The sequence below is a fragment of the Hibiscus syriacus genome, unplaced genomic scaffold, assembly GCF_006381635.1.
Source record: "Hibiscus syriacus cultivar Baekdansim isolate YM2019G1 unplaced genomic scaffold, ASM638163v2 tig00110634_pilon, whole genome shotgun sequence".
NCBI classification, from domain to species: Eukaryota; Viridiplantae; Streptophyta; class Magnoliopsida; order Malvales; family Malvaceae; genus Hibiscus; species Hibiscus syriacus.
The window spans coordinates 603,881-628,138 of record NW_024062807.1 but is presented as its reverse complement, the minus strand read 5'-3'; the positions used below and the strand labels follow the sequence as shown (position 1 = coordinate 628,138).

The following is a 24,258-nucleotide window of genomic DNA, read 5'->3' as shown; positions in this document are numbered from 1 at the left end:
TAATTAATCAGCCCCAAATCTTACTTAATTGTTCAAAGCTAGAATTCTTAAGTATATAAGCATTTTTCGGGTTTGACTATCATTTTAGGGTATTTCGAGTCTGAATTTGGCCAAACGGACTGCGGAATCGGAATCAGGACGTCGAAAAACATAAAGTATGACTTTTTGAAAATTCAGATTCTTGGTCAAAGTCAAAGTCAACCACTTTGATAGTAGATTTGGAGACCTTCGGATTCGAATTTGACAAAACAGACCACGGAAACGGATTCGGCACGTCGAAAACTATCAGGATAGGTATACTCGGAAAAGATTAACGGTCGTTTAATGATCGGTCAAAGCCATTTTAAGTTTTGGTCAAAGAAAGTCAACGGTCAACGGTCGGGTCGGGTCGGGTCAACGGTCGGGTCGGGTCGGGTCAACGGTCGGGTCGGGTAGGGTCAACGGTCAAACCGATTCAGACCGGTCAAACCGGTTCGAACCGGTTGAAACCGGTCAAACCGGTCAGAACCGGTTGAAAACCGGTCAAACCGGTTTCCAGCAGCCACTCGCCCTGCGGCGGCGCGTGTGGCGCGTGAGGGGTCCTCCGGGGCCCTAAAAATCCCGGAAAAATTTCTAAAAATTATTTTGAGCGATTTCAAGATACTTACAACGATCGGTTCAAATTTTTGAACGGCGGAGAGCTCGATTTCAAATCGGCCGAATCTTTGACTGCACCACCTCCTCACGCGCCGCCGTCTACGGCGGACAAGATTGACACCGGTGAACTCGGAACGGCACAAGGAACACGATGGTGCGGGAGGTGTCGTAAACAGAGCAACGATCAGCGGTGAATTTAAGATTTTCTCGGCGATAGAGCTAACAAAACCGTCGCTACTTTGACTGGAAATTCCCGACGTTTGGCCGCGTTTCGCTTCAATTAATTTGAAGGTTTTGCTCCTCGCTCGATGATGAACACAACGGTGGTTTCAAAACAACGATCGGAATTCGGACGGCGTCGGAATCGAGTTTGGAAGTTGTGTGCGTGAGGAAGGATTTGTGAAATTGATTTCTGTTTTTCAAAACAGAAATCACGCATATATCAATTGTCTGCCGACACTCCATGGTTAAATTCAGGGCTTGGTCCTGAATTTTCTTTAACTTTAAAACAAGCTCCAAGTTTTAAAATCTTTCAATTCAGTCCCAAATTTTCACAATTAAACCCTCAAATTTTAATTAAATATTATTTTGAAAATCGGGTTGTTACAATTCTCCCCCTCTACAAGAAATTTCGTCCTCGAAATTTACCTTATGAGAATAGTTGAGGAAACTGAGCCTCCATTGACTCCAATATCTCCCAAGTAGCTTCTGAGGGGCCTCGATTCCTCCACTGAACTTTGACCATTGGAATTCGTCTATTCCGAAGAACTCGTTCATCTCTCTCCAAGATCTGAATGGGCTCCTCTTCATATGACAAATCAGGTCTCAGCTCTACTTCTTCAACCTGAATAATGTGACCTGGATCTGGACGGTATCTCCTCAACATTGATACATGAAAGACATCATGAATACGACTTAGCTCAGAAGGCAACTCAAGCTGATATGCAACAGGTCCTACCCTCTTCAAGATACGAAATGGTCCAATAAATCTTGGACTCAATTTACCCTTACGCCCGAATCTTAATACTTTCTTCCAGGGTGAAACTTTCAAAAGACCCGATCTCCCACTTCAAACTGTATATCCTTCCTTCTTTGATCTGCATAAGATTTCTGCCTATCAAATGCCTCTTTCAGACGGTCACGGATTAATCTGACTGTGTCCTCCGTCTCTCGCACTAACTCAGGTCCCAACGTTTTCCTATCACGCAACTCAGTCCAACAGATCGGAGTGCGACATTTACGCCCATAGAGTGCTTCATAGGGTGCCATACGAATACTGGTCTGATAACTGTTATTGTAAGCAAATTCAGCCAACGGCAAAAAGTTCTCCCAACTACCATGAAAATCAATTACGCAACCCCGCAACATATCCTCCAGAATCTGAATTACTCTCTCAGATTGACCATCAGTTTGTGGATGAAAGGATGTACTATAATCCAATCTTGTTCCCAAAGCCGTATGTAACGCCTTCCAAAATCTCGAAGTAAATCTCGGATCTCGATCATAAATAATAGACAATGGAACACCATGCAATCTGACAATCTCTGAAATATACAATCTTGCCAGCTTATCCAAAGTATAATTTACTCGCACAGGAATGAAGTGAGCTGACTTTGTAAGTCTGTCAACAATCACCCAAACTGAATCTTTTTTCAAATGAGTCATAGGCAAGCCAGTAACAAAATCCATAGTAATACGCTCCCATTTCCATTCAGGAATCTTGATAGGCTGTAACAAACCTGATGGATGTTGATGTTCTGCCTTAACTTGCTGACAAGTCAAACACCTAGCCACAAAGTCAGATATGTCTTTCTTCATACCAGTCCAATAATACCTCTCTCTCAAATTCCGGTACATCTTATCTCCTCCGGGGTGCATAGCATATGGACTACTATGAGCCTCAGTAAGGATAGTCTGCCTCAATTCAGCGTCATCAGGCATACAATATCTACCTTTAAAGCATAAAACTTCATCCTGATCAATTGCGTAATTTGTGTTTGTCCCCTGCTCTACTTGCTCAAAGATGGAAAGCAAGGAGCTATCAAGGGGCTGCTTAGCTTTGATCTCATCAACCAAGGTCGGCTTAACTTGCAATTCTGCTAACAAAGTGCCATCGTCATATAAATTCATCTTGGCCATTAAAGACCTCAACTCCGATACCGTCTTTCGACTCAAAGCATCTGCTACAATGTTAGCTTTACCAGGGTGGTAATCAATCACGCAATCATAATCTTTTAGAAGCTCTAACCAGCGACGCTGTCTCAAATTAAGTTCCTTCTGGGTCAGAAGATACTTTAAGCTCTTATGATCTGTGAAAATGTAACACTTCTCTCCATAAAGATAGTGTCTCCAAATCTTCAAGGCAAAAATTACTGCTGCCAACTCTAAATCGTGAGTAGGATAATTGCTCTCATGCGACCGCAGCTGACGGGATGCATAAGCCACCACCTTACTTTCCTGCATTAAAACACAACCAAGTCCTGAATGTGAAGCATCACTATACACTGTAAAATCCTTCCCGGACTCCGGTTGAATCAACACGGTGCTTGAGTCAAAACCGCCTTTAATTTCTCAAAGCTCTCCTGTTGTGCCTCGCCCCAGTCAAACAACACATTCTTCCTTAACAACTTTGTCAAAGGAGAAGCAATGATCGAGAAGCCCTCAACAAAACGTCGATAATAACCAGCCAAGCCCAAGAAACTGTGGATTTCAGATACGTTCTTAGGTCGTTTCCAATTCATAATAGCCTCTATCTTGCTGGGATCAACCTGAACACCTCGCGCAGAAATAATATGCCCCAGAAATGACACTTCTTGAAGCCAAAACTCACACTTGCTTAGTTTGGCATATAGACGATGCTCTCTCAAAGTCCGCAGAACGATCTTCAAATGCTCGTCATGCTCTGCCTCAGTACGAGAATAGATCAGAATATCGTCAATGAAGACCACCACAAATTGATCCAAATATGGTCGGAACACCCGATTCATCAAATCCATAAAAGCTGCAGGAGCGTTCGTCAAACCAAAAGGCATCACTAAAAATTCATAATGACCATATCTAGTGCGAATGGCCGTTTTTGCAACATCAGATCCTTTAACTTTCAATTGATAATACCCGAACGAAGATCAATCTTAGAGAATACAGTAGCTCCTCGCAATTGATCAAATAAGTCATCAATCCTGGGTAATGGGTATTTATTCTTGAGCGTCATCTTGTTCAATTTCCGATAGTCAATACATAATCTTAGCGACCCATCCTTCTTTTTCACGAATAGAACTGGAGCTCCCCATGGTGAAGTACTATGTCAGATAAATCCTCGATCGAATAATTCTTGCAATTGGACTTTCAACTCCTTAAGTTCCTTTGGAGCCATGCGATAAGGTGCCATAGAAATAGGTGAAGATCCCGGATAAGTCTCAATCTCGAACTCTACCTCTCTATCAGGAGGTAACCCAGGCAACTTCTCAGGAAAAACATCAGGAAACTCGCTAACTGTACGAATCTCCTCGATTGTGGACAATGCACCTTTAGTGTTCAAAATACAGGCAATGAACGTCTCATATCCCTTTCGGATCATACGATCAATTTCCATCGCTGAAACTATATTGGAGAGATAACCACGCCGTTCACCAATTAACATAACAGTCCGACCATCTGAAGTCTTTAGGGTAGCTCGCTTGTACTCGCAATCCAGATTTACCTTGTGTTTATTCAACCAATCCATCCCAAGAATTAGATCAAACTCCTCTAGAGGAAGCTCCATAAGATCAGCGAGAAAAATTTCTCCCTGCACCTCCAAAGGACAACGCCGAAATACCTTATTCACTAATACCGCTTGTCCTACTGGACTTGTAACTGTAACAGTATTTTCAGTGTTCTCTATCGGAATCTGAAGGTTTCGAGATACTGAGCTCGATACATAGGAGTGAGTGGAGCCATTGTCCAGTAATGCAAAGTATGGGATAGAATAAATAGTAAATGTACCTGCAATAACCTCAGGCTCATCTCTGTCATCCCGACGTCTAGTGGCATAAACCAAGGCTGGCTGTCTAGCCTCAGAAACTGTTGGCCCTCTATTTTGCTGAGGTCGAGCTCTACTGTCTGTCCTGGACGCTGAACCACGAGCCTTTACTTGGCTACGATCTCTAATTGGAGTATATACTGTAGTCTGAGAACGCACAGGAGTCTGGGTAGCGATCCGCTCAGACGAAGCTAGCTGAGGACAATCCCTCCGAAAATGTCCACTAGATCCACAATGAAAACATGCTCCGGTCTTCCTATAACACTCTCCCGTGTGCCGTTTCCCACAAAAGTCACACTGAGGCACTAGAACCGGAACCGAAGAACCACCTCTACTAACAGCTGAAGGTGATGATACAGTAGACCTAAAGCGTGTATTGCTCCTCTGAGGGGCTGAAGTACGAGTCCTCTTACCGGAATGTGCGGATGATTCAGTAGGGCCAAAAGATTTCCTAGATCGCTCCTGATCAACACGCTCTCTACCAGAAGCTAACGCCTCCATCTCCTCAGCATCCTTGGCTCTGCTTACCAGCACATCAAAAATCTCATCTTGAAGGGCTACCACCTGCCTACGTAGCTCGTATCTGAGTCCAAAGGCAAATTTACGACATCGATCTCTTTCGGTAGGCACCAGACTGATTCCATACTTTAACAATTTCAAGAACTCTATCTCATACTCTGAAACAGTCATGTCACCCTGAACCAAGTCCTGAAACTGCTGTCGTCTCTGGACTAAGTAGCGCTCACCCAAGAATCGGCTCCGAAAGCGCTCCTTGAAGAAATCCCATGTCAAACGATCAGTAGAAACACTACTGGTCACTGACTCCCACCATGTGTGGGCATTTCCATCTAACATCGCTACTGCCCCCAAATATCTCTTTGCTGAGTCCAAACCCAACTGATCCATGCGTCTTTCTGTATCCTGTAGCCAATCTTCTGCTTCAGTAGGAATTCCTCCAAGCTGTCCTCCAAAAGTCCTGACCCCATTAGCAATTAGAGTCTGCGAAATAGGAACCTCAGATACAACACCAGCAGCTCTGACTGCTCCCTGTATCAACTGCAGAAATTGTCTACCAAAAGTCTCATCCAAAGCAACTCCGGTAGATTCTGACTCAATATCTGTCGCTCCTATGATCGGTGTAGTCATGCCAATACCATCGGTAGGAGGCAGATTCGTTAGGGTCGTAGGAGCAGGATCACCTATCGGAGGTGGGGGATCTACTCGTATCTCATCGATCGGATCTGCAAATCTAGCCACTCGACCTCGTCCACGGCTAGTTCGACGACCACGTCTAGCACTCATTTTGATGGATCTCAAGTTTACTACAGAAGATAAAACTTAGGGTTAGATAAGCACTTGGAGTCTCGAACACAGTTAAAAATTTTAATAACTTTGTGATATGACCTTTGTATCTTGTTTTGTAAAATATTCAAAATCGTATCTTCCATGTGGACTCATACACAGTCCGAGGGTTAAAAACCAAAAGCTCTGATACCAATAAATGTAACCCCCTAGACCCAGCCTATGCGTTTCGACTAAGTCTAGTGGCTCACATTATGATTCTTTAAGACATTTTTTTTTCCGAAACCGTTATTCAATCAATGTAAAATCACATTATAAATGACATGAAGTTATAATAAATCATACTATCAAAACCTAACTTGTAAATATAATACCAATAAGTAATAAATTAATTTAAAACATATCTTAAAAATCAAATCACGATAAACCGAATAGTAATAGCAAAAGTGTCATCATATTAAAATACCATACTTTAAAATAAGGTCCATGTTAACAAAATAAAGACAACTTGCAAGGTAAAAACATTACAATCAAATATACTTCAAGAGATATGTTGATCCTCCAAGTGCTCAATCCAGGGTAACTAACCAACAGTATCTGAAAGGGGGAAAACATTTTCGAAAAGTGAGCTAGGCTCAGTGTGTCCCAATATTACCATAAAATCACTATAGGTACACTAAACATATCATAGTCCAAAAAGTCTCATAAAATTATACTGCAGTAAATCTCTTTAAAAAGCGTTACCCTAAGGAACATCTTAGGGCCTGAGAGCCTACCCAAGATAGATTTCGGGGCCGTGAGGCCTACCTAAGAACACATCTTAGGGCCGCAGGGCCTACCCGAGAATGATCTCAGGGCCGCAGAGCCTACCTAAGAGTCACATTAGGTCCGTAAAATTTTCCAGCTTGATCAGAGCTGTACTTTATAAATTCATATTCCAAAAATTCAATTGCACCGTGTTATAAATTCCATAAAACCATAAACATGGTAATTCTATACCATTTCAAAACAAATATCAGATAACAGTCATAATCTATAAATAATCACATTAAATCGGTGCATCAACAATACGGTAACCAAAGAATTCAGTGTACCACATATTAAAACAAATAAAACAATTCAGTAATAAATAGGGAACACACCTCGATAATAGTTCAAATCGTGGATCTACTGATTGCTGGTTTCACCACGCTCTGCTACAGTTTTCGAACCTAATTTATAATATCACTATATTACTAATGGGTAACATAAATAAATCTCTAAAATCATAAAATTTACGAGTCTTACGAGTGAATACTGGTATACATGGTTTAACTGATCTAGAAGAGTTGGGTCGAGCTATCGAACGATCCGGAGAGTCTCTTGTACCTTCAAACAATAATAATTAATCAGCCCCAAATCTTACTTAATTGTTCAAAGCTAGAATTCTTAAGTATATAAGCATTTTTCGGGTTTGACTATCATTTTGGGGTATTTCGAGTCTGAATTTGGCCAAACGGACTGCGGAATCGGAATCAGGACGTCGAAAAACATAAAGTATGACTTTTTGAAAATTCAGATTCTTGGTCAAAGTCAAAGTCAACCACTTTGACCGTAGATTTGGAGACCTTTGGATTCGAATTTGATAAAACAGACCACGGAAACGGATTCGGCACGTCGAAAACTATCAGGATAGGTATACTCGGAAAAGATTAACGGTCGTTTAATGCTCGGTCAAAGCCATTTTAAGTTTTGGTCAAAGAAAGTCAACGGTCAACGGTCAACGGTCAACAGTCGGGTCGGGTCGGGTCAACGGTCGGGTCGGGTCGGGTCAACGGTCGGGTCGGGTCAACGGTCAAACCGATTCAGACCGGTTCGAACCGGTTGAAACCGGTCAGAACCGGTTGAAAACCGGTCAAACCGGTTTCCAGCAGCCACTCGCCCTGCGGCGACGCGTGTGGCGCGTGAGGCGTCCTCCAGGGCCCTAAAAATCCCGGAAAATTTTCTAAAAATTATTTTGAGCGATTTCAAGATACTTACAACGATCGGTTCAAATTTTTGAACGGAGGAGAGCTCGATTTCAAATCGGCCGAATCTTTGACTGCACCACCTCCTCACGCGCCGCCGTCTACGGCGGACAAGATTGACACGGTGAACTCGGAACGGCACAAGGAACACGATGGTGCGGGAGGTGTCGTAAACAGAGCAACGATCAGCGGTGAATTTAAGATTTTCTCGGCGATAGAGCTAACAAAACCGTCGCTACTTTGACTGGAAATTCCCGACGTTTGGCCGCGTTTCGCTTCAATTAATTTGAAGGTTTTGCTCCTCGCTCGATGATGAACACAACGGTGGTTTCAAAACAATGATCGGAATTCGGACGGCGTCGGAATCGAGTTTGGAAGTTGTGTGCGTGAGGAAGGATTTGTGAAATTGATTTCTGTTTTTCAAAACAGAAATCACGCATATATCAATTGTCTGCCGACACTCCATGGTTAAATTCAGGGCTTGGTCCCTGAATTTTCTTTAACTTTAAAACAAACTCCAAGTTTTAAAATCTTTCAATTCAGTCCCAAATTTTCACAATTAAACCCTCAAATTTTAATTAAATATTATTTTGAAAATCGGGTTGTTACAAAAGGCTTAGGGTAGGCGACGAAGATCCAAAAAAATTAATTCTATTACATTTTTGTTTTAAAAAAATTATTTATATTTTGGTTTGTATTAATATTAATATTGTTTGACTATAATTTCTATTACATTTTTGTTTTAAAAAAATATTTATGTTTCGTCTATTATACGGTACAAGTATAGGGATATAAAATTATTATATCGCTCGGGGCATTAAAACTCATTGGATAGACCTTAATTAACTATAGATCATATATCGATAGTTATAAAAAATATTAAGCAAAATTACAGCATAAAAGAATAATATAAACAGTAAATGAGTTATTTACCATCTAGAGGGACAAATAAGACATGCATGACGTGCTTAATTTTAGCCCTGTAGTGCCTCGAAAAGACTTTTATTTTATTTTAAGGGGTTGGGTGAAAAATAAAACATTTGTTAATTATTGTTTAATTAAATTGAAAGGTCAATATTTTATTTTAAGTAAATGAATTATTAGGGACCACTTGATGCATGGGGAAGAGTTTTCCCTTTCCAATGTCAACTTATCCACAAGTAGTTCTTTGTTTATTTGGTGTTGTTTTTTCGGGTAAATTATGCGTTTAGTATCTAAACTATTATTTTTGATTAGTTTTACTACATAAACTTTTAATTTTTTCAAAAGCATTCCTAAAGTTTAGTTTTTGTTTCATTTTAGTACTATGCCCTTAAAAACTTTAGTTTTAGTTTCATTTTAGTATCCCGTTCAAAATTTAACGTTAAGTTTTGAAAAGATTGAAAGTTTAGGTACAAAAACGGATCAAAACTTGTAGTTTAGGTACTAAAAGCGCTAAGTTTTTAACTATGAGTACTAAAATGAAATAAAAACTAAACGTTAGGTAAGATTTAAAAAAATAGGTACTAAAATAGATCAAAACTGATAGTTTAGGTACTAAATACATAATTTACCCTTGTTTTTTTCTTTGTCTTTGATAAAATAATAAATTGTATATTCACATTTTCATGGACGTGCAGGGATATTTATGGGTTGAATGTTATGATTTTTTTATTAATTTAAATTCAATTCGAGTATTATATTACCATTTAATATTAGATTCGATTCATATTTAGAGAAATTTCATATTTTTTATACAATATACTAACAATATGTTAATCAAGTTAAACATATATTTATAATGATAATATGTAAAAAATTATTATTGATAAATTTAGATAAATTATTATTTAAATTTTATTATTGATAAAAATATGTAAAATTATATTTCAAAAACCTCCGATCACAGTTTTCAAATATATATTTTATAAAATTTAATTATTTAAAATATTTAAAATAATTTTTAAAAGTTTAAAAACTCTAAGTTTTAAAAAGTCAATAAGATATTTTTTTTATGAGACAGAAGGAGTATAACTTATATCGTAAAAAGTACTAACCAAACTATCTCAGTGGTTAAAAGAATAATTGTTATCCCTAAAGGTTTCGAAAATAAACACTAGTAACTGCAAGGTATATGAGTGTTTCTTGTTAAATAATTGAGAGTCTTTACAAATATATACTATTACTTATAAGGGTAAAGTACACAAATGGTCGCTCGACTATAGGGTATTGCTTTATTAAGTCCATCGACTATTAAAAGTTACAAAATGGTCACTTGACTATTCATTATATTTCAAACTCGTCCGTTTTCGTTAAAAATTTGATAGTATTCTGAGCTGAACGTTAACATGTTGACTGCGATATGATAAAATCTGATCTTAGAATCTCAAACGACTATCATATCCCAATCATCATGTTAACGTCAAACTAAAACAACCGTCAACTTTTAAAGAAAAATGATGAGTTTGGAATATAATAAATAGTCGGATGATCATTTTGTAACTTTTAATAGTTGAGGTACTTAATAAAGCACCATTCTATAATCAGATGATCATTTTGTAACTTTTAATAATCGATGAACTTAATAAAGCAATCCCCTATAATCGGGGATCATTTGTGTACTTTACCCAACTTATAATCAACCTAGATTAATAAAAAAACAATACTTAAAACGTAAAAAAAACATTATTAAGTAAAATAAAAGGCAAGAACCAAAGGTCAATTAGATCATGCACTCCTGTTATTTATTTTTTTTAAATTTTTTTCTTTTGATAATACATTAAAATATATCCTAGAATTGTATTGTTACAAAATAATGAGACAACATTAATTAAAATAATATAAACGAAAAATAAGATCATCTAAATTTACATAAAAAAATATAAAAATTACATATAAAATGAGAATAATTTAATTATAACCAATACAGTAACCATAATTATATAATTTTAATTAAAAATATAAGAAGATTATATACATATAATTTTGTACGGATACAATAACAGTTGTATAAATTATTAAATTAACTTAATTTATTACATGGGGAATTTTTATTTTTAGGGAGATTTATGTGATTAAGTTTATTCAAATTATTATTTTTATTAATTATATTTTGTGTTTAATTTTTAATATGTATATCTGAGTTCAGATATAAAGGATTTAGATTACCATTTGATTGTATTTGAGTTTAGATAATATATCTGAATATATATGGATTTTTATTAAATATTTTAAAAAATAGTTTTAAAAAATGATTTGAACAATAAATTATATAAAAATAATAAAATTTTAAAAATAATATATAAAAAAAATTCAGATAAATTTTTACTAATGCCAAAATTAATATTAATTAATATGTCATAAATATAATTAGTATATTTAAATAATATTATCTTTATATTAAAAAAATAAAAATTTATAGATAATAGATTTTTTAAAATTAGTTAAAAATCAAATAACTCTAATTATATAATATAATTAATAATTTTAATATAATTATATAAAGTTTAAATAAGGAAGTCTTTTATTAAAATATCTCATTATATTAATTAAATAAAATTATTAGAACTATACGAAGTCTCAGCTTCTATGTTGGTGTGCATATAAAATGCTTAGCCTTTCAGTCTTACGCTGAGGAGAAGACGAAAACACATTCGAAATCTCTCTCTATCTTTTATTTTCTGTTTGTTTCTCGGGAATCTGAAGGTCTCATTTATTTCATAATTATCGGGAATCTGAAATCTCTCTCTCTCTTGTTACTCGAGTGCTCTTTTCTTTGAGCCGCGCCGTTGACGGCGGTAGTGATCGCCGTGCAAACTGAGACATGGCCAGCAATAAAGGTATCAGCCTTGAAGAGATCAGGAACGAGACTGTTGATCTGGTAAAAGTTCTATTCACTTTCTTATTCTTTTGTCTAGCATGTTTTCCTATATGTACTGTTGAAACGAATCGTCTTCTGTAGTTTGTCGACGTGTTTTCTTTTTCTTAGTGAGATCTAGAATGGAGATTAGTGGATTTTCCTTATCACTTTCCCGAGAAATGTTTTTGACTTTGCTATAACGATAAAGAAGGAAAATAGACGAATTTTAGCTTTCTTACTCTGTTTGATAGTCAAAGGCCTCCTTTGTTCGTTATAATCTGAAAAATATAATTCAGTTAAGATTAAAAATGTCATTATATATATATATATATATATTGAAAATAGATATTTTAAATTCATTCAAATTCCAACAAAACTGGAAAACATAATATATAATCTAATTATTAAAGAGTAACTTTATTTATAATTTGAACCGAGATTGATTAGTTGAAAAATAATTCAAGTTTGCTCTAATAGTTTACGTTGTATTCATATAGTTCTAAATATTTTATCTATATACTCGTATGATTTTTCTGGTTTTTTCACATTAGCCAAACAAGCACACAAGTAATCTGTAAGAAACAAACTGATTTCAAATGTGAAAAACGAGGAGATGACATGAAAGTGACGGAGTTGGCTACGTTTTGATCTTTTCCTAGTACTGAATAAATTGTTTTTCTGTTTGTGCTTTCATTTGAAAGCGAGATGTTTGTTTTATTATTTTGGGAATTTTAAGGCACTTTACCACTTTTCCCTCCCTCTCTCTCTCTTCAGAAATTAAAAAAATTCCCACCACCTTCATTAACGTTAATGGACATGTTGTTTTATTATAAGATTCAGATTCAATTAATCATGTATGTAATATATATACAAGTTGTTGATAGATCGAAAATTTATTTAAATATTATCTTATAATTACTTTAAATTATTAAGAAAAAAATAACATAAAAATTGAAATCTAAAGTCTCAGTTTTCTTGTGAATGTAATATTTTCAAAATGATTTTTTAATATTATTTGAATGATTCTATGCAATATATATTTCAAAGAACTGTAACAATGAACAAAAAGTGGTGATCTAAATGTCATTGAAATTATTTTGCATATAGGAAAAAATACCGATCGAGGAAGTGTTCGAGCAGCTGAAATGCTCCAGAGAAGGACTGAGTTCAGAAGAGGGAGCCAACAGGCTGCAGATTTTTGGCCCCAACAAGCTAGAAGAAAAAAAGGTCTCATTACTATGCTTACCAGTACCACTTGATTTAATTTGTTCGATATTTAGTAACATTCATTATGTCCGCAATCATAATAAACATAATGTTTGATTATATTTTTAAAATCAACAGGAAAGCAAGTTCCTCAAGTTTTTGGGGTTCATGTGGAATCCTCTGTCATGGGTCATGGAAGCTGCTGCAATCATGGCCATTGCTTTGGCTAACGGCGAGGGCAAGCCGCCGGATTGGCAAGATTTCGTCGGTATCGTTTGTTTGTTAGTCATTAACTCTACCATCAGTTTCATTGAAGAAAACAACGCTGGGAATGCAGCTGCTGCTCTTATGGCTGGTCTTGCTCCCAAAACTAAGGTAATTATAATACATATTCGGAAAAAAATGTTGAAATTGAGTAGAATTATGTAATGGCTAAGAGATATTGTTATATCTTTATTTTTTAATATAATGATTTTGTTCTTGGATTCTACCGTTGTGAAATGAAGGTGCTAAGGGATGGCAAATGGAGTGAGGAAGAAGCAGCAATTCTGGTTCCAGGAGACATCATTAGCATTAAGTTGGGAGATATCATCCCGGCTGATGCTCGTCTTCTTGAAGGTGATCCGTTAAAGGTCGATCAATCTGCCTTGACTGGAGAATCACTTCCTGTGACGAAGCACCCTGGGGATGAAGTATTCTCAGGTTCAACTTGCAAACAGGGTGAAATCGAAGCAGTTGTTATCGCTACCGGTGTGCATACCTTCTTTGGGAAGGCTGCACATCTTGTGGATAGCACCAACCAAGTAGGACACTTCCAAAAGGTGCTAACTGCTATTGGAAACTTCTGTATTTGTTCGATTGCTGTCGGTATGGTGGTTGAGATCATAGTCATGTATCCAATTCAACACCGCAAGTACAGGGATGGAATTGACAATCTCTTGGTTCTTTTGATCGGCGGTATTCCCATTGCTATGCCGACTGTTTTGTCCGTGACCATGGCCATTGGATCCCATAGACTGTCTCAGCAGGGTGCTATCACCAAGCGTATGACCGCAATCGAAGAAATGGCCGGTATGGATGTCCTTTGCAGTGATAAGACAGGAACATTGACGCTCAACAAGCTTAGCGTCGATAAAAACTTAATCGAGGTGTTTGTAAAGGATGCTGATAAGGATCATGTCATGTTGCTTGCTGCAAGAGCTTCTAGAACTGAAAATCAAGATGCCATCGATGCTGCCATTGTTGGAATGCTTGCCGACCCTAAGGAGGTACGTAGCCATTTCCTCTCGATTTCGATTCATGTATTCCAGAGGGATTATTTATGTTCAATATGTTGTACGTACAGGCAAGAGCTGGTATTACAGAGGTGCATTTCTTGCCTTTCAATCCTGTGGATAAGAGAACTGCCTTAACTTATATCGATGCCAATGGCAATTGGCATCGAGCCAGTAAAGGTGCTCCCGAGCAGGTAACCTCGTTTGCTTTGGGTATAAACAGTGCACTGATACAATAAATTTACGTAGTTTGTGCCATTTAATCATATTATTTCTATAAACAGATCTTGAACCTTTGCAATGCAAAAGAAGATTTTAAGAAGAAGGTTCATTCGATCATCGACAAGTTTGCCGAGCGTGGGCTTCGTTCATTAGCCGTTGCCAGACAGGTTTTTTTTTAATCCAAAACTCATGATCTTCTATTCACTATTATGCTGCTTCAATTTTATAAAGCCCCCTAACCCTTGACAATTTTCCTACACTTTCCAGCAAGTGCCTGAAAAATCGAAAGAAAGCGCGGGTACTCCATGGCAATTTGTTGGCTTGTTATCTCTGTTTGATCCTCCAAGGCATGACAGTGCCGAAACCATTCGCCGAGCTCTTCATCTTGGTGTGAATGTCAAGATGATCACTGGTAACTGAATCCTTTAATCGAGTTCATCGATCGTTCGTCGCTGCAATTTTGTACTTATATTTTCGTACTTATGTCCAGGTGATCAACTCGCAATTGCAAAGGAGACTGGACGCAGACTCGGAATGGGAACCAACATGTATCCATCCGCCTCTTTGCTAGGCCAAGACAAGGATGCAAACATAGCTGCCATTCCTGTGGAAGAGTTGATTGAGAAGGCCGATGGATTTGCCGGCGTGTTTCCAGGTAGCCCTCTTTTGCATCCCGGATATTCGTAAACGGGAATTCCTCATCCATCATTCGGGTCTCGAATAACATAACACCTTATCATGCTTGCCTTGCAGAGCACAAATACGAGATTGTGAAAAAGTTGCAGGAGAGGAAGCACATTTGTGGAATGACCGGAGATGGTGTTAACGATGCTCCTGCTTTAAAGAAGGCAGATATCGGTATTGCGGTCGCGGACGCTACAGACGCTGCGCGAAGTGCTTCGGACATTGTTCTCACAGAACCTGGGCTGAGTGTTATTGTCAGTGCAGTCTTAACTAGCAGAGCTATCTTCCAGAGGATGAAGAACTATACTGTAAACTGATCTCCCCTTTAGACATATTTCTAAAGCTTTATACACTATGTTTTGCAATGCATAAACCTTCTCGTATTTTATTTTCGCAGATCTACGCAGTCTCGATCACAATCCGTATCGTGGTTAGTACATAATAAGATGTTTTTATACAAGTTAATTATAGATTACGTATACGAAATGTACTGATACATTGTTTCTGATTTTGCAGTTTGGATTTATGTTCATTGCTCTGATCTGGAAGTTCGATTTTTCGCCATTCATGGTTTTGATCATTGCCATTCTGAACGATGGTACATGGTTTTTTACTTAACTTGCACATGACTCCTCTTCTCGTTTAACCGGCTCAAATTTGATTATCGACATTGATCAAGTCGAATATTACTCCAGGTACTATCATGACAATATCGAAGGACCGAGTCAAGCCGTCTCCCTTGCCTGATAGCTGGAAACTGAAAGAAATTTTCGCTACTGGAATCGTGCTCGGAGGCTACTTGGCATTGATGACTGTCATATTCTTCTGGGCCATGCATAAGACCGACTTCTTCCCGGTACGAAGCGCTGAAAATTTGCAGTTCATATTCTATTTTCGATTCAGCCTCGTAACAGTTTTGTGTCGATGAATGCAGGACAAATTCGGTGTTAGGTCTATAAGGGACTCAGAGCATGAGATGATGGGCGCTTTATACTTACAAGTAAGCATTGTGAGCCAGGCCTTAATCTTCGTGACCAGATCACGCAGCTGGTCGTACGTCGAGCGTCCCGGACTGCTATTGATGACCGCCTTCATCATTGCACAGCTTGTAAGGACATGTACATTTATCCCGCCACTCATTTCCAAGTCGTTAAACATCGAATTGATCGGTTCTTTGTGTTGATCAGGTTGCAACTGTGATCGCTGTTATGCTAATTGGGGATTTGCAAGGATTAAAGGCATTGGCTGGGGATGGGCTGGTGTCATTTGGCTTTACAGTATAGTTTTCTACATTCCATTGGATCTAATGAAGTTTGCTATTCGATATATATTAAGCGGAAAAGCTTGGCTCAACCTACTCGAAAACAAGGTACACATATCTCGATTTATGCACATTGTTACGTCGTTTTCGTGTTTACTAATCCGGCCTCGGTAACAGACGGCATTCACTACCAAGAAAGACTACGGCAAAGAAGAGAGGGAGGCTCAATGGGCGCTTGCTCAAAGAACGTTGCACGGTCTTCAACCGCCCGAGGCTTCGAATCTCTTCAACGAAAAGAACAGCTATCGCGAGTTATCGGAGATCGCCGAACAGGCCAAGAGACGAGCCGAGGTTGCAAGGTAAGACTCAACGTACCATGCCTATTCACCAACACTAATAGCTATAAGCCATTCGTTTTACGACACGATTACGGATTTCCGATATATGTCTTACAGGCTCCGAGAGCTGCATACGCTGAAAGGGCATGTGGAGTCCGTGGTGAAGCTGAAGGGGCTGGACATTGATACGATCCAGCAGCATTATACGGTTTAGAAAACCGGAAACCGATACCGGAGAAACGAAGGTCGGCGACTCGATGACATTTACAGACTACGATGAAGAGAAACGGAGAAAGTAATCTAGTTTCTGAAACGTTCTAACAAGTCTGTGGTGCAAGTTTCTCGCCATGTAATGTTCCATACATAGTTTCTTGCTTGGTGTTTCTTTTTCAAATTTGGTAATAATATTAGGTACAGGATTTGGATATTCACACTTTTTAACACTTAAATTTGAGTATGTTTGCAAAATGATCCTTTCAGCTCTAAATTTGTCCGCCATGTAATGTTCATACACAGTTACTGTATCCATATTCAATTATTGATCTTTTCAAAACCGTACCTAACGTTTAATTTTCATTTCATTTTAGCACCATGTCATTAAAAACTTAACGCATTTAGTACCTAAACTTTCAATCTTTTCAAAGCTTAACGTTAGATTTTTGAATGAGGGTACGAAAATGATACAATTGAAATATTCAAAAGTTTAGGAACTAATTTAAAATACATGTCATAATTTAGGGATGATATTAGAATATTCAAAAGTAGGACTAATTTAGAACAAAAGTCATAATTTCATGATATATGATACAATTACCTCTTTTATTAGTAGATGATTTAATTAGAACACATTAATAATTTAGGGATGAAATTGAAATTCTAAAAGTTCCTATATCAATTTAAAGTAAGGGTCAAATTATGATGATGAAATCAAAATATCCAAAAGTTTAAAGACTAATTGAAATTTATGGTCATAGTTTAAAGATGGGTGGAAAGAGCTTCACCACCAATTTCATGCTCTTTATTTCCTCTACACAAACACGTGAGAATTGGTGATGGAAAGGGCTTTGAATTTTTGAAGATTTTCGTAAGGTATCTGTTTTTTTCTTTTCAGACGGGTCCATATATTTTTAGGAGATCAGAACATTCGAGGGAGAAAGTTGTGAAATAAATAAAGGTTCGGATTTTAGGTTTACGAAAAAAGAAGGTTTTTTTATGACATTAGAGCATGGTATAGTTTGTTGGGCAAATTGCACGGATAGTACCTTAAATTTTCAATCTATCTAATTTTAATCACCGGTTTAAAAAAAAGCGCGATTTCAAACATAAGGGACCTAAACCGGTGATCAAAATTGGGTGAACCAAAAACATAAGTGACTACCCATGTTGTTTACCCTAATTTTTTTTGGTGACTGTAATTAGTTATAATTACTGTAAAATTATTGATATTGATTTGTATCAAATACTATATATAGATTCATTATAGAGTTATCATCCTAACCGAGTTGATTTTAAGTTTCTAACCACTAACCTTAAAAAATCTAACATCTCACACCGCTTTTTATCTCAGGATACGTGAGTGATATAAGGATGCAAATTTAATTTTAGAATAAACTATGCATTTAGTACTTAAACTATCATTTTTGACCCATTGTAATACCTAAATTTTAAATTTTTTCAAAATCATACCTAACGTTTAGTTTTCATTTCATTTTAGTACCCGCCGTTAAAAACTTAACGCGTTTAGTACCTAGACTATCAATATTGGTATGTTTTAGTATCTAAACTTTCAATTTTTTCGAAACTTAACGTTAAATTTTGAATAAGTACTAAAATGAAACAAAAACTAAAGTTTTTAACGGTGGAATACTAAAATGAAAAAAAAAACTAAATTTTAAGTATGGTTTTAAATTTTTGAAAGATTAAGTACTAAAACGGACCAAAACTAATAATTTAGGTAATAAACACGTAATTTACCCTTTGATTTATGCAAAAAAAAAACCCTTTAAACCCAGAAGGAAAATTTAATAAAATAAAAAGATTTAAAATATAAAAAATCCAACTCAAATAGAAAAAGTAAGTTCTTGCAAAACGGGAGATGAGACAAGTCAAAAGACAGACCATAGACAAATAACACAGCTCATCCACAGCTGAATAATAACATTGTTCCACAATGTCCTAAGCCCCTTATTTGCATTAATTAAACAAAAAAAATCCAGGATTTAACCACAGCATGTTCCCTCATGATTCCTGCATGTGCATAATTAACGAATGGGGTTTATCGACTCGAATTTTTGCCAGACACCGACTGCCAATGACCACAGATTTTAGTTTCGAAATGAAATCCGTTACGTTGAAACACGTCGAGGAAAAAGAACTATGATGCACGATTACCTGGACATATAAACGACCGCCGTAAGGGGTCTTCAGTTACCCAGGACGACTTTCTGAGGATCAAGTTGGCCACTGCAGTAACTGGACGGAACAGTAGAGAGTTCTTGCCTTACCCTCCACTCCTCGCCGGGTTTCAATGTGATGGGTTTCTCGATAGCAGCAGCCTCCACACACAGCATATACTTGTACTCATCGTCTCCGAGATCAGGTATAGTCTTTGCCCTTTTATCCCAGGGATTCCACACGACTGCATGCAAAAGAAATAAGAATATTAAAGCAAGGAACGGCTTTTATTAATATACAAGAAAACGGTATATCCGCAAGAGCTGACAAGAATCACAAGCCTGAGTTCGCAATACAACTACTTGAAATGAATGGTACAACAATAATCCATAGTTCTGTTATAAACTGCAATGAACATAATATTTTCCAGCTCCGATTGTGTAAATATGAAGTACTCTTGTTTGTGTAAATATGAGGCTCTATATATATAGCACAAACATCAATAAAAGATGGTGAAGACAATAAACCTCACCGGCATCGGGAAGTCCATCTTTGCGTAATACAAGGGTTCTCTTCTTTTCATGATCCAGAATTGCAATTTTTGTAGGAGTACTGAGGTATATCTTGTCCACCTTTTTAAGCAGAAATAAAAATATGTTAACAGTAAACCAAGTTAAAGCGTGAGCATACTGAGGGGAAAGGCAATCATCAACTCACTTCTCCTTCAAATGTTATCGCATCTCCCTGTTCAGTAAATCGCTTCCTGTTCTGTAAATTATCCAAATAATCGAGTGTCTCTAATCCTTCAACACGAACTTCACTGTAGACAAGGAACTTAGTTCTTTTACACCCTGATAATATGAACTATTGCTCAATAATAATGGTAAAATCATGGCATGAGACAAACGATGAGTCATTGACTTGACATATTCTACGATGAATCAATTTTACATGTTGAGGTGAAATGCAATAATAAGAGAAGATATAAGAGCAACGGTTACATTATCATAAACCTTGTTATTGACACTAAGAATTGTGTGAAAATTCATCATTTTAAAGTAAGTGGCTTTCTATAAGCAGGCAGAAGAACATTTGCTACTTTCACTGCTGGAAATGGCAATCATGATTGTTCAACAGAACACACAAATTCAAAGGGAGCTGGGGCAAATTAGGTAAGGATAAACAATGTTCTCCATCTCCTATACCTTCCAGACAAACAAAACCCAAACTACACATTCATGCTCGACTGCTCAAACACAAGACACGCTTGCAATAGTAGACAAAATTTTAGACCCTGACAAAAACTAGAACTAGGAAAAGGACAGACGTTACTAGTAATGACAGTTTACTCGCTAGAACTTAATCATGATGAAGTAGAATAGCATAGCCGCCAACAGTTGATGTTAATGAAGTGGGACATGCAAATGTGACAAGGAAGAATATAGGGTGACCTAAGCATGCCAAAAAGTTGACTCCAACATATGCAGATATAAACCTGGAAGTCGTAATATCAAGAAGCATCTTATCACAAAAAAGAAAGAATATAAAACAAATTCTTAGTTACCTGATATCAGAAACAGAAAAATATGTGTGATATGCAAATGTGAATGTAAATGGCTTCCCATCACTATTAGTATTCCTGATGCGAGATGTTAACATTAGATCTCCTCCAGGTCCCAAAGCTACCCTAAGGCGGAACTCATAACTGAGACAGAAGACAGCCATGAAGACAAGTTAATTGGTCAAGAAAAATAATGTGCAAAGATTTGAAATGGATCACTCTTTGTGAACTAACATTAAAATATTAGAAAATGATACTACCTGTGAGGCCAAATCTTCATATCTTCTTCAGAAGCCTTCAGGATCAAATCAATGTAAGCTTTACTGGTTGAGTTTGTAGGAAATGCAGGTGGGTCAGTGTCAATGCTCCAAAATTTATTTCTGACAAACCCATGCGACTCAAGAGGACCAAGATTTGAAAACTGCAAACATAGAGCATGTATTTCATGACCAAGATGACCATGGTCTAAACAAGCTAGGACAGTAGAAGATCTGCACATACTTGGGGGAAACATATAGGAATTCCACCACGAATGGGCTTTGGAGGGTTGAACCATGCCTGCAGAAGAAATGTATCTCGTAAATTAGGTAAAAAGTGCACATAACTTCCAAGTGTTGTCTTCTTAAACACTTGCATTTGCTTATGCAAGTGTTCACTTTGGACTGCAGTTACAGCTTAATGGATTCTTGTTACTTGTTAATCACATTCATCTAAATAATTGAAGTAATTTAGCATTTTATATCTCATAAAACCAAAAAAAAAAAGTCTTCTTCTTGTTTACCTTATTGGTCACTGAATGGGACAAAAAATAAAGACAAGCAAGGAAAATAAGTTACTATACTGTATTCTTTTCCTAAAAACATAGGAAGTATTTCATTTCATAATCGAACAAGGAGTTTCGAACAAATTAACACAAGTTTAACAGTTAAGCTATGGGTTCATGCTATTTCAGTAGCGAACGAATCAGTTCTTTATGTTCTCAAAACTGTTGGAAAGGTTTACGATCTAGAAAACACATAATCTGTCTACCTTTTGCCGTTGCTCACACTCAAAAAAGACAGATCACAGGTTGAAAAGGGCATCAAGGGAAGCAAAAAGCGTATAAACATAATTTCATTATAAAAAAAAGATCAGATCTAAATGAATCGTCGATTCAAAGGACTTGAACAATATACTTTAAGCATTATATATCATATTCAGGGTTATGCCCACAATCACTGCAATAGCATCGGTTATGTCCACAATTGCGATAAACACGATGCAACTGAAAAAGCAATTGCAACTGCAATTTGAATCCCTGATCATATTTAGTCAAAGAAAATTACAGTCACTGACAAGTACCTTACTACTGACGAAAAGCAACTCCTCTCCTTGCTCATTCTTCCAAGATGTCACATGGCCTCCATACAAATACACCTAAAAAGAGAAACAATATTAAATACTCAAAGATCTATGGAAAATAACAAACAAAAAAAATTTCAAAGAAATGCAAGAAGACTACCGCAGATCAGATTGAACAGATCCAGAAGTAAAAACAAGAAAGAAACCGAAAGGCTTGTAAAATTACCTCGGCGGAGCTGCCGCGAGACTCGCGGAGGATGATTTTTTCGAGGCCGTTAACGCCTTTGGCTAACTCGATACCTGCCATATGTGTCGACAAACAACCTCTCCCGAAGAAAAGGCACAACAAAATTACAAAAAAAGAGTGTTTGAAATCTAGATGATACGGTTTAAACATGAAATCATGAGATAATAACATATAACAGAGATTGAAGATGAAATCTAAGAATAACAGAACTTGAATCAGAGGAAGAATGGCAGAGGAACTTGAGAGAAACGGGTAAAGACGAATTGTTAAATCTAAAAGCTTACATCACAAATAAATAATTAAAATATACATTCATTTGAGTACTTAATTTTTTTGTCAAAATAAATATATAAAATTATCTATCTTTTCAAAATAAGTACATCAAAATAATTAATTAAACTATTTAATTTTTTTCATTTAAGTTTTAAAAAAGATAATACGTGACGTTAATTAAAAAATATTTTATGTACTTAAATATAAAAATTTAAATAATTTAAATACATATTTTGACAAAAAATTATTTTAAGTATCTATTTTAATCAAAATAATAACTTAAATGAAAAAAATGTCATATTTTAGTTATTTATTTGTTATATACAAAACAATTCAAGTTTGGCGAAACCGTTAAATGGCTACCATTGGCCCAATACCTTAAGCCTACCCAATGCACTCTGCCTCGATGTTTGAAAAATGGATTAATTATCCTATATATCCTTATACTTTTAAACTTTTTAAATTTAATCTTTATATTTTAATTTCACGACATTTGATTTTATTCCTTTATTTGAAAATAAAGATTCATTCTTTAACTTTTATTCTATTTTATTATTAATTATTGAACTAAAAATTATATAAAATAATATTCAAGTCTAACATGTTAGTATTTTTGCTATATCTTGATGGTTATCTAATTATTTTTTCGAAATCATACTTAATGTTATGTTTTTCTTTTGTTTTGGTTACACATCGCTAAAAAATAAATACAACTATTGATGTGATAATTCTTTTACTTTTCAATGATGACATGACATTACCTTATAGTAAAACATCAGTATCTTTATTTATTTTTTAACGACGAGTAATCAAAATAGAACAAAAACATAACATCAGGTAATATTTCAAAAAATGATTAGGTTAAAACTTAATCTAAAAATAGGTTGTTGACTAAATTGTAATGCCACGAATCTAGGGTTAGAAGTTCGAGTCAACCCGAGACCTATTATTTGAGCCCAATAGACCTATTAGAATAGTTTGGACTTAGTTATGTTGGATTTGGGCTTGAATTGGGCCCAAATGATAAAGTGGTGGGATGAGTTTATTAATGAATAAAAAGAAAAGGTATCAAAAGTGCAATTTGCCCAACTTTCAAATCAAGATCTGAAAACCAATTTTTGTTATTATATTTAATGTGAACTTACCCCTCTTGCTCACCAAACACTTTTCCTCTTCCTCTTCATCTTCATCTTTTTTCTCTTATTATTCCTTTCCAAGGTGAAGGTTTTAAGGACTTAAAGTTTAGTTTGGTTAAACCAAGGTAAGAATATTATTCCCCACCCTTCAAGCATTAATTTAAGTTCCATATCTCAAGTTTTAGGCTTAGTTTCCAAAAATGAGTTTTAGGGAGGTTTAAGAGAATCTATGGATTCTAGCTCGTTTCTAGTGAATTCAAGTTATAGGAATTGTTTTTAACTTCAATCCAAGCACTTAGTTGAGTTAGTAATCCATTTCTTACCTTGTTTAGTGAAAGAGGTAGAAGATAGCTCAAAAGCAAGAGGGAAATAAAAGAATACTCATAGTTGATTTGGGAGAGACTTTAGTAGTAAAGAAAGCAATGTAACACATTCACAACTTCTTTATATCATTTGTGAGTCATTTAGAGATGTATTTCAAGCTTAGAGTTGAGTTGTGGAGTATTTATGGTACATCT

At 36.3% G+C, this 24,258-nt stretch overlaps 1 protein-coding gene and 1 pseudogene across 3 annotated transcripts; one reads left to right on the top strand and one right to left on the bottom strand.

Annotated features, from left to right (window-relative positions):
* The first annotated feature begins 11,596 nt into the window (after positions 1-11,596).
* Positions 11,597-17,022, top strand: LOC120136659 (annotated as a pseudogene).
* Positions 17,023-18,833: 1,811 nt separating this feature from the next.
* Positions 18,834-22,596, bottom strand: LOC120136623 (putative glucose-6-phosphate 1-epimerase). 3 transcript variants are annotated; one of them, XM_039152600.1, is made up of 9 exons: positions 22,311-22,596; positions 22,085-22,159; positions 21,245-21,301; positions 21,004-21,164; positions 20,747-20,887; positions 19,900-20,002; positions 19,715-19,814; positions 19,180-19,426; positions 18,834-19,093 (listed from the first exon to the last, which is right to left on the bottom strand). In XM_039152600.1, the coding sequence occupies exons 1-8, from the start codon at positions 22,500-22,502 to the stop codon at positions 19,212-19,214; spliced, it is 1,044 nt and encodes a 347-aa protein (XP_039008531.1). In that variant the 5' UTR covers positions 22,503-22,596; the 3' UTR covers positions 18,834-19,093; positions 19,180-19,211. The 3 variants fall into 3 exon arrangements, with proteins under 3 accessions (XP_039008531.1, XP_039008530.1, XP_039008529.1); XM_039152599.1 differs by having other exon boundaries at positions 18,834-19,035; XM_039152598.1 differs by having other exon boundaries at positions 18,834-19,426.
* Positions 22,597-24,258: the final 1,662 nt, after the last annotated feature.

What these genes read in the sequence shown, in the direction of transcription:
- LOC120136623 (XM_039152598.1), bottom strand. Translation starts at nt 22,502, where the DNA reads ATGTTATTATCTCATGATTTCATGTTTAAACCGTATCATCTAGATTTC. An exon ending in CGATAACATTTGAAGGAGAA is followed by an intron (nt 19,815 to 19,899) that starts GTGAGTTGATGA and finishes CTGCTTAAAAAG; the next exon opens with GTGGACAAGATATACCTCAG. An exon ending in AGATGGACTTCCCGATGCCG is followed by an intron (nt 19,427 to 19,714) that starts GTGAGGTTTATT and finishes TTTTGCATGCAG; the next exon opens with TCGTGTGGAATCCCTGGGAT.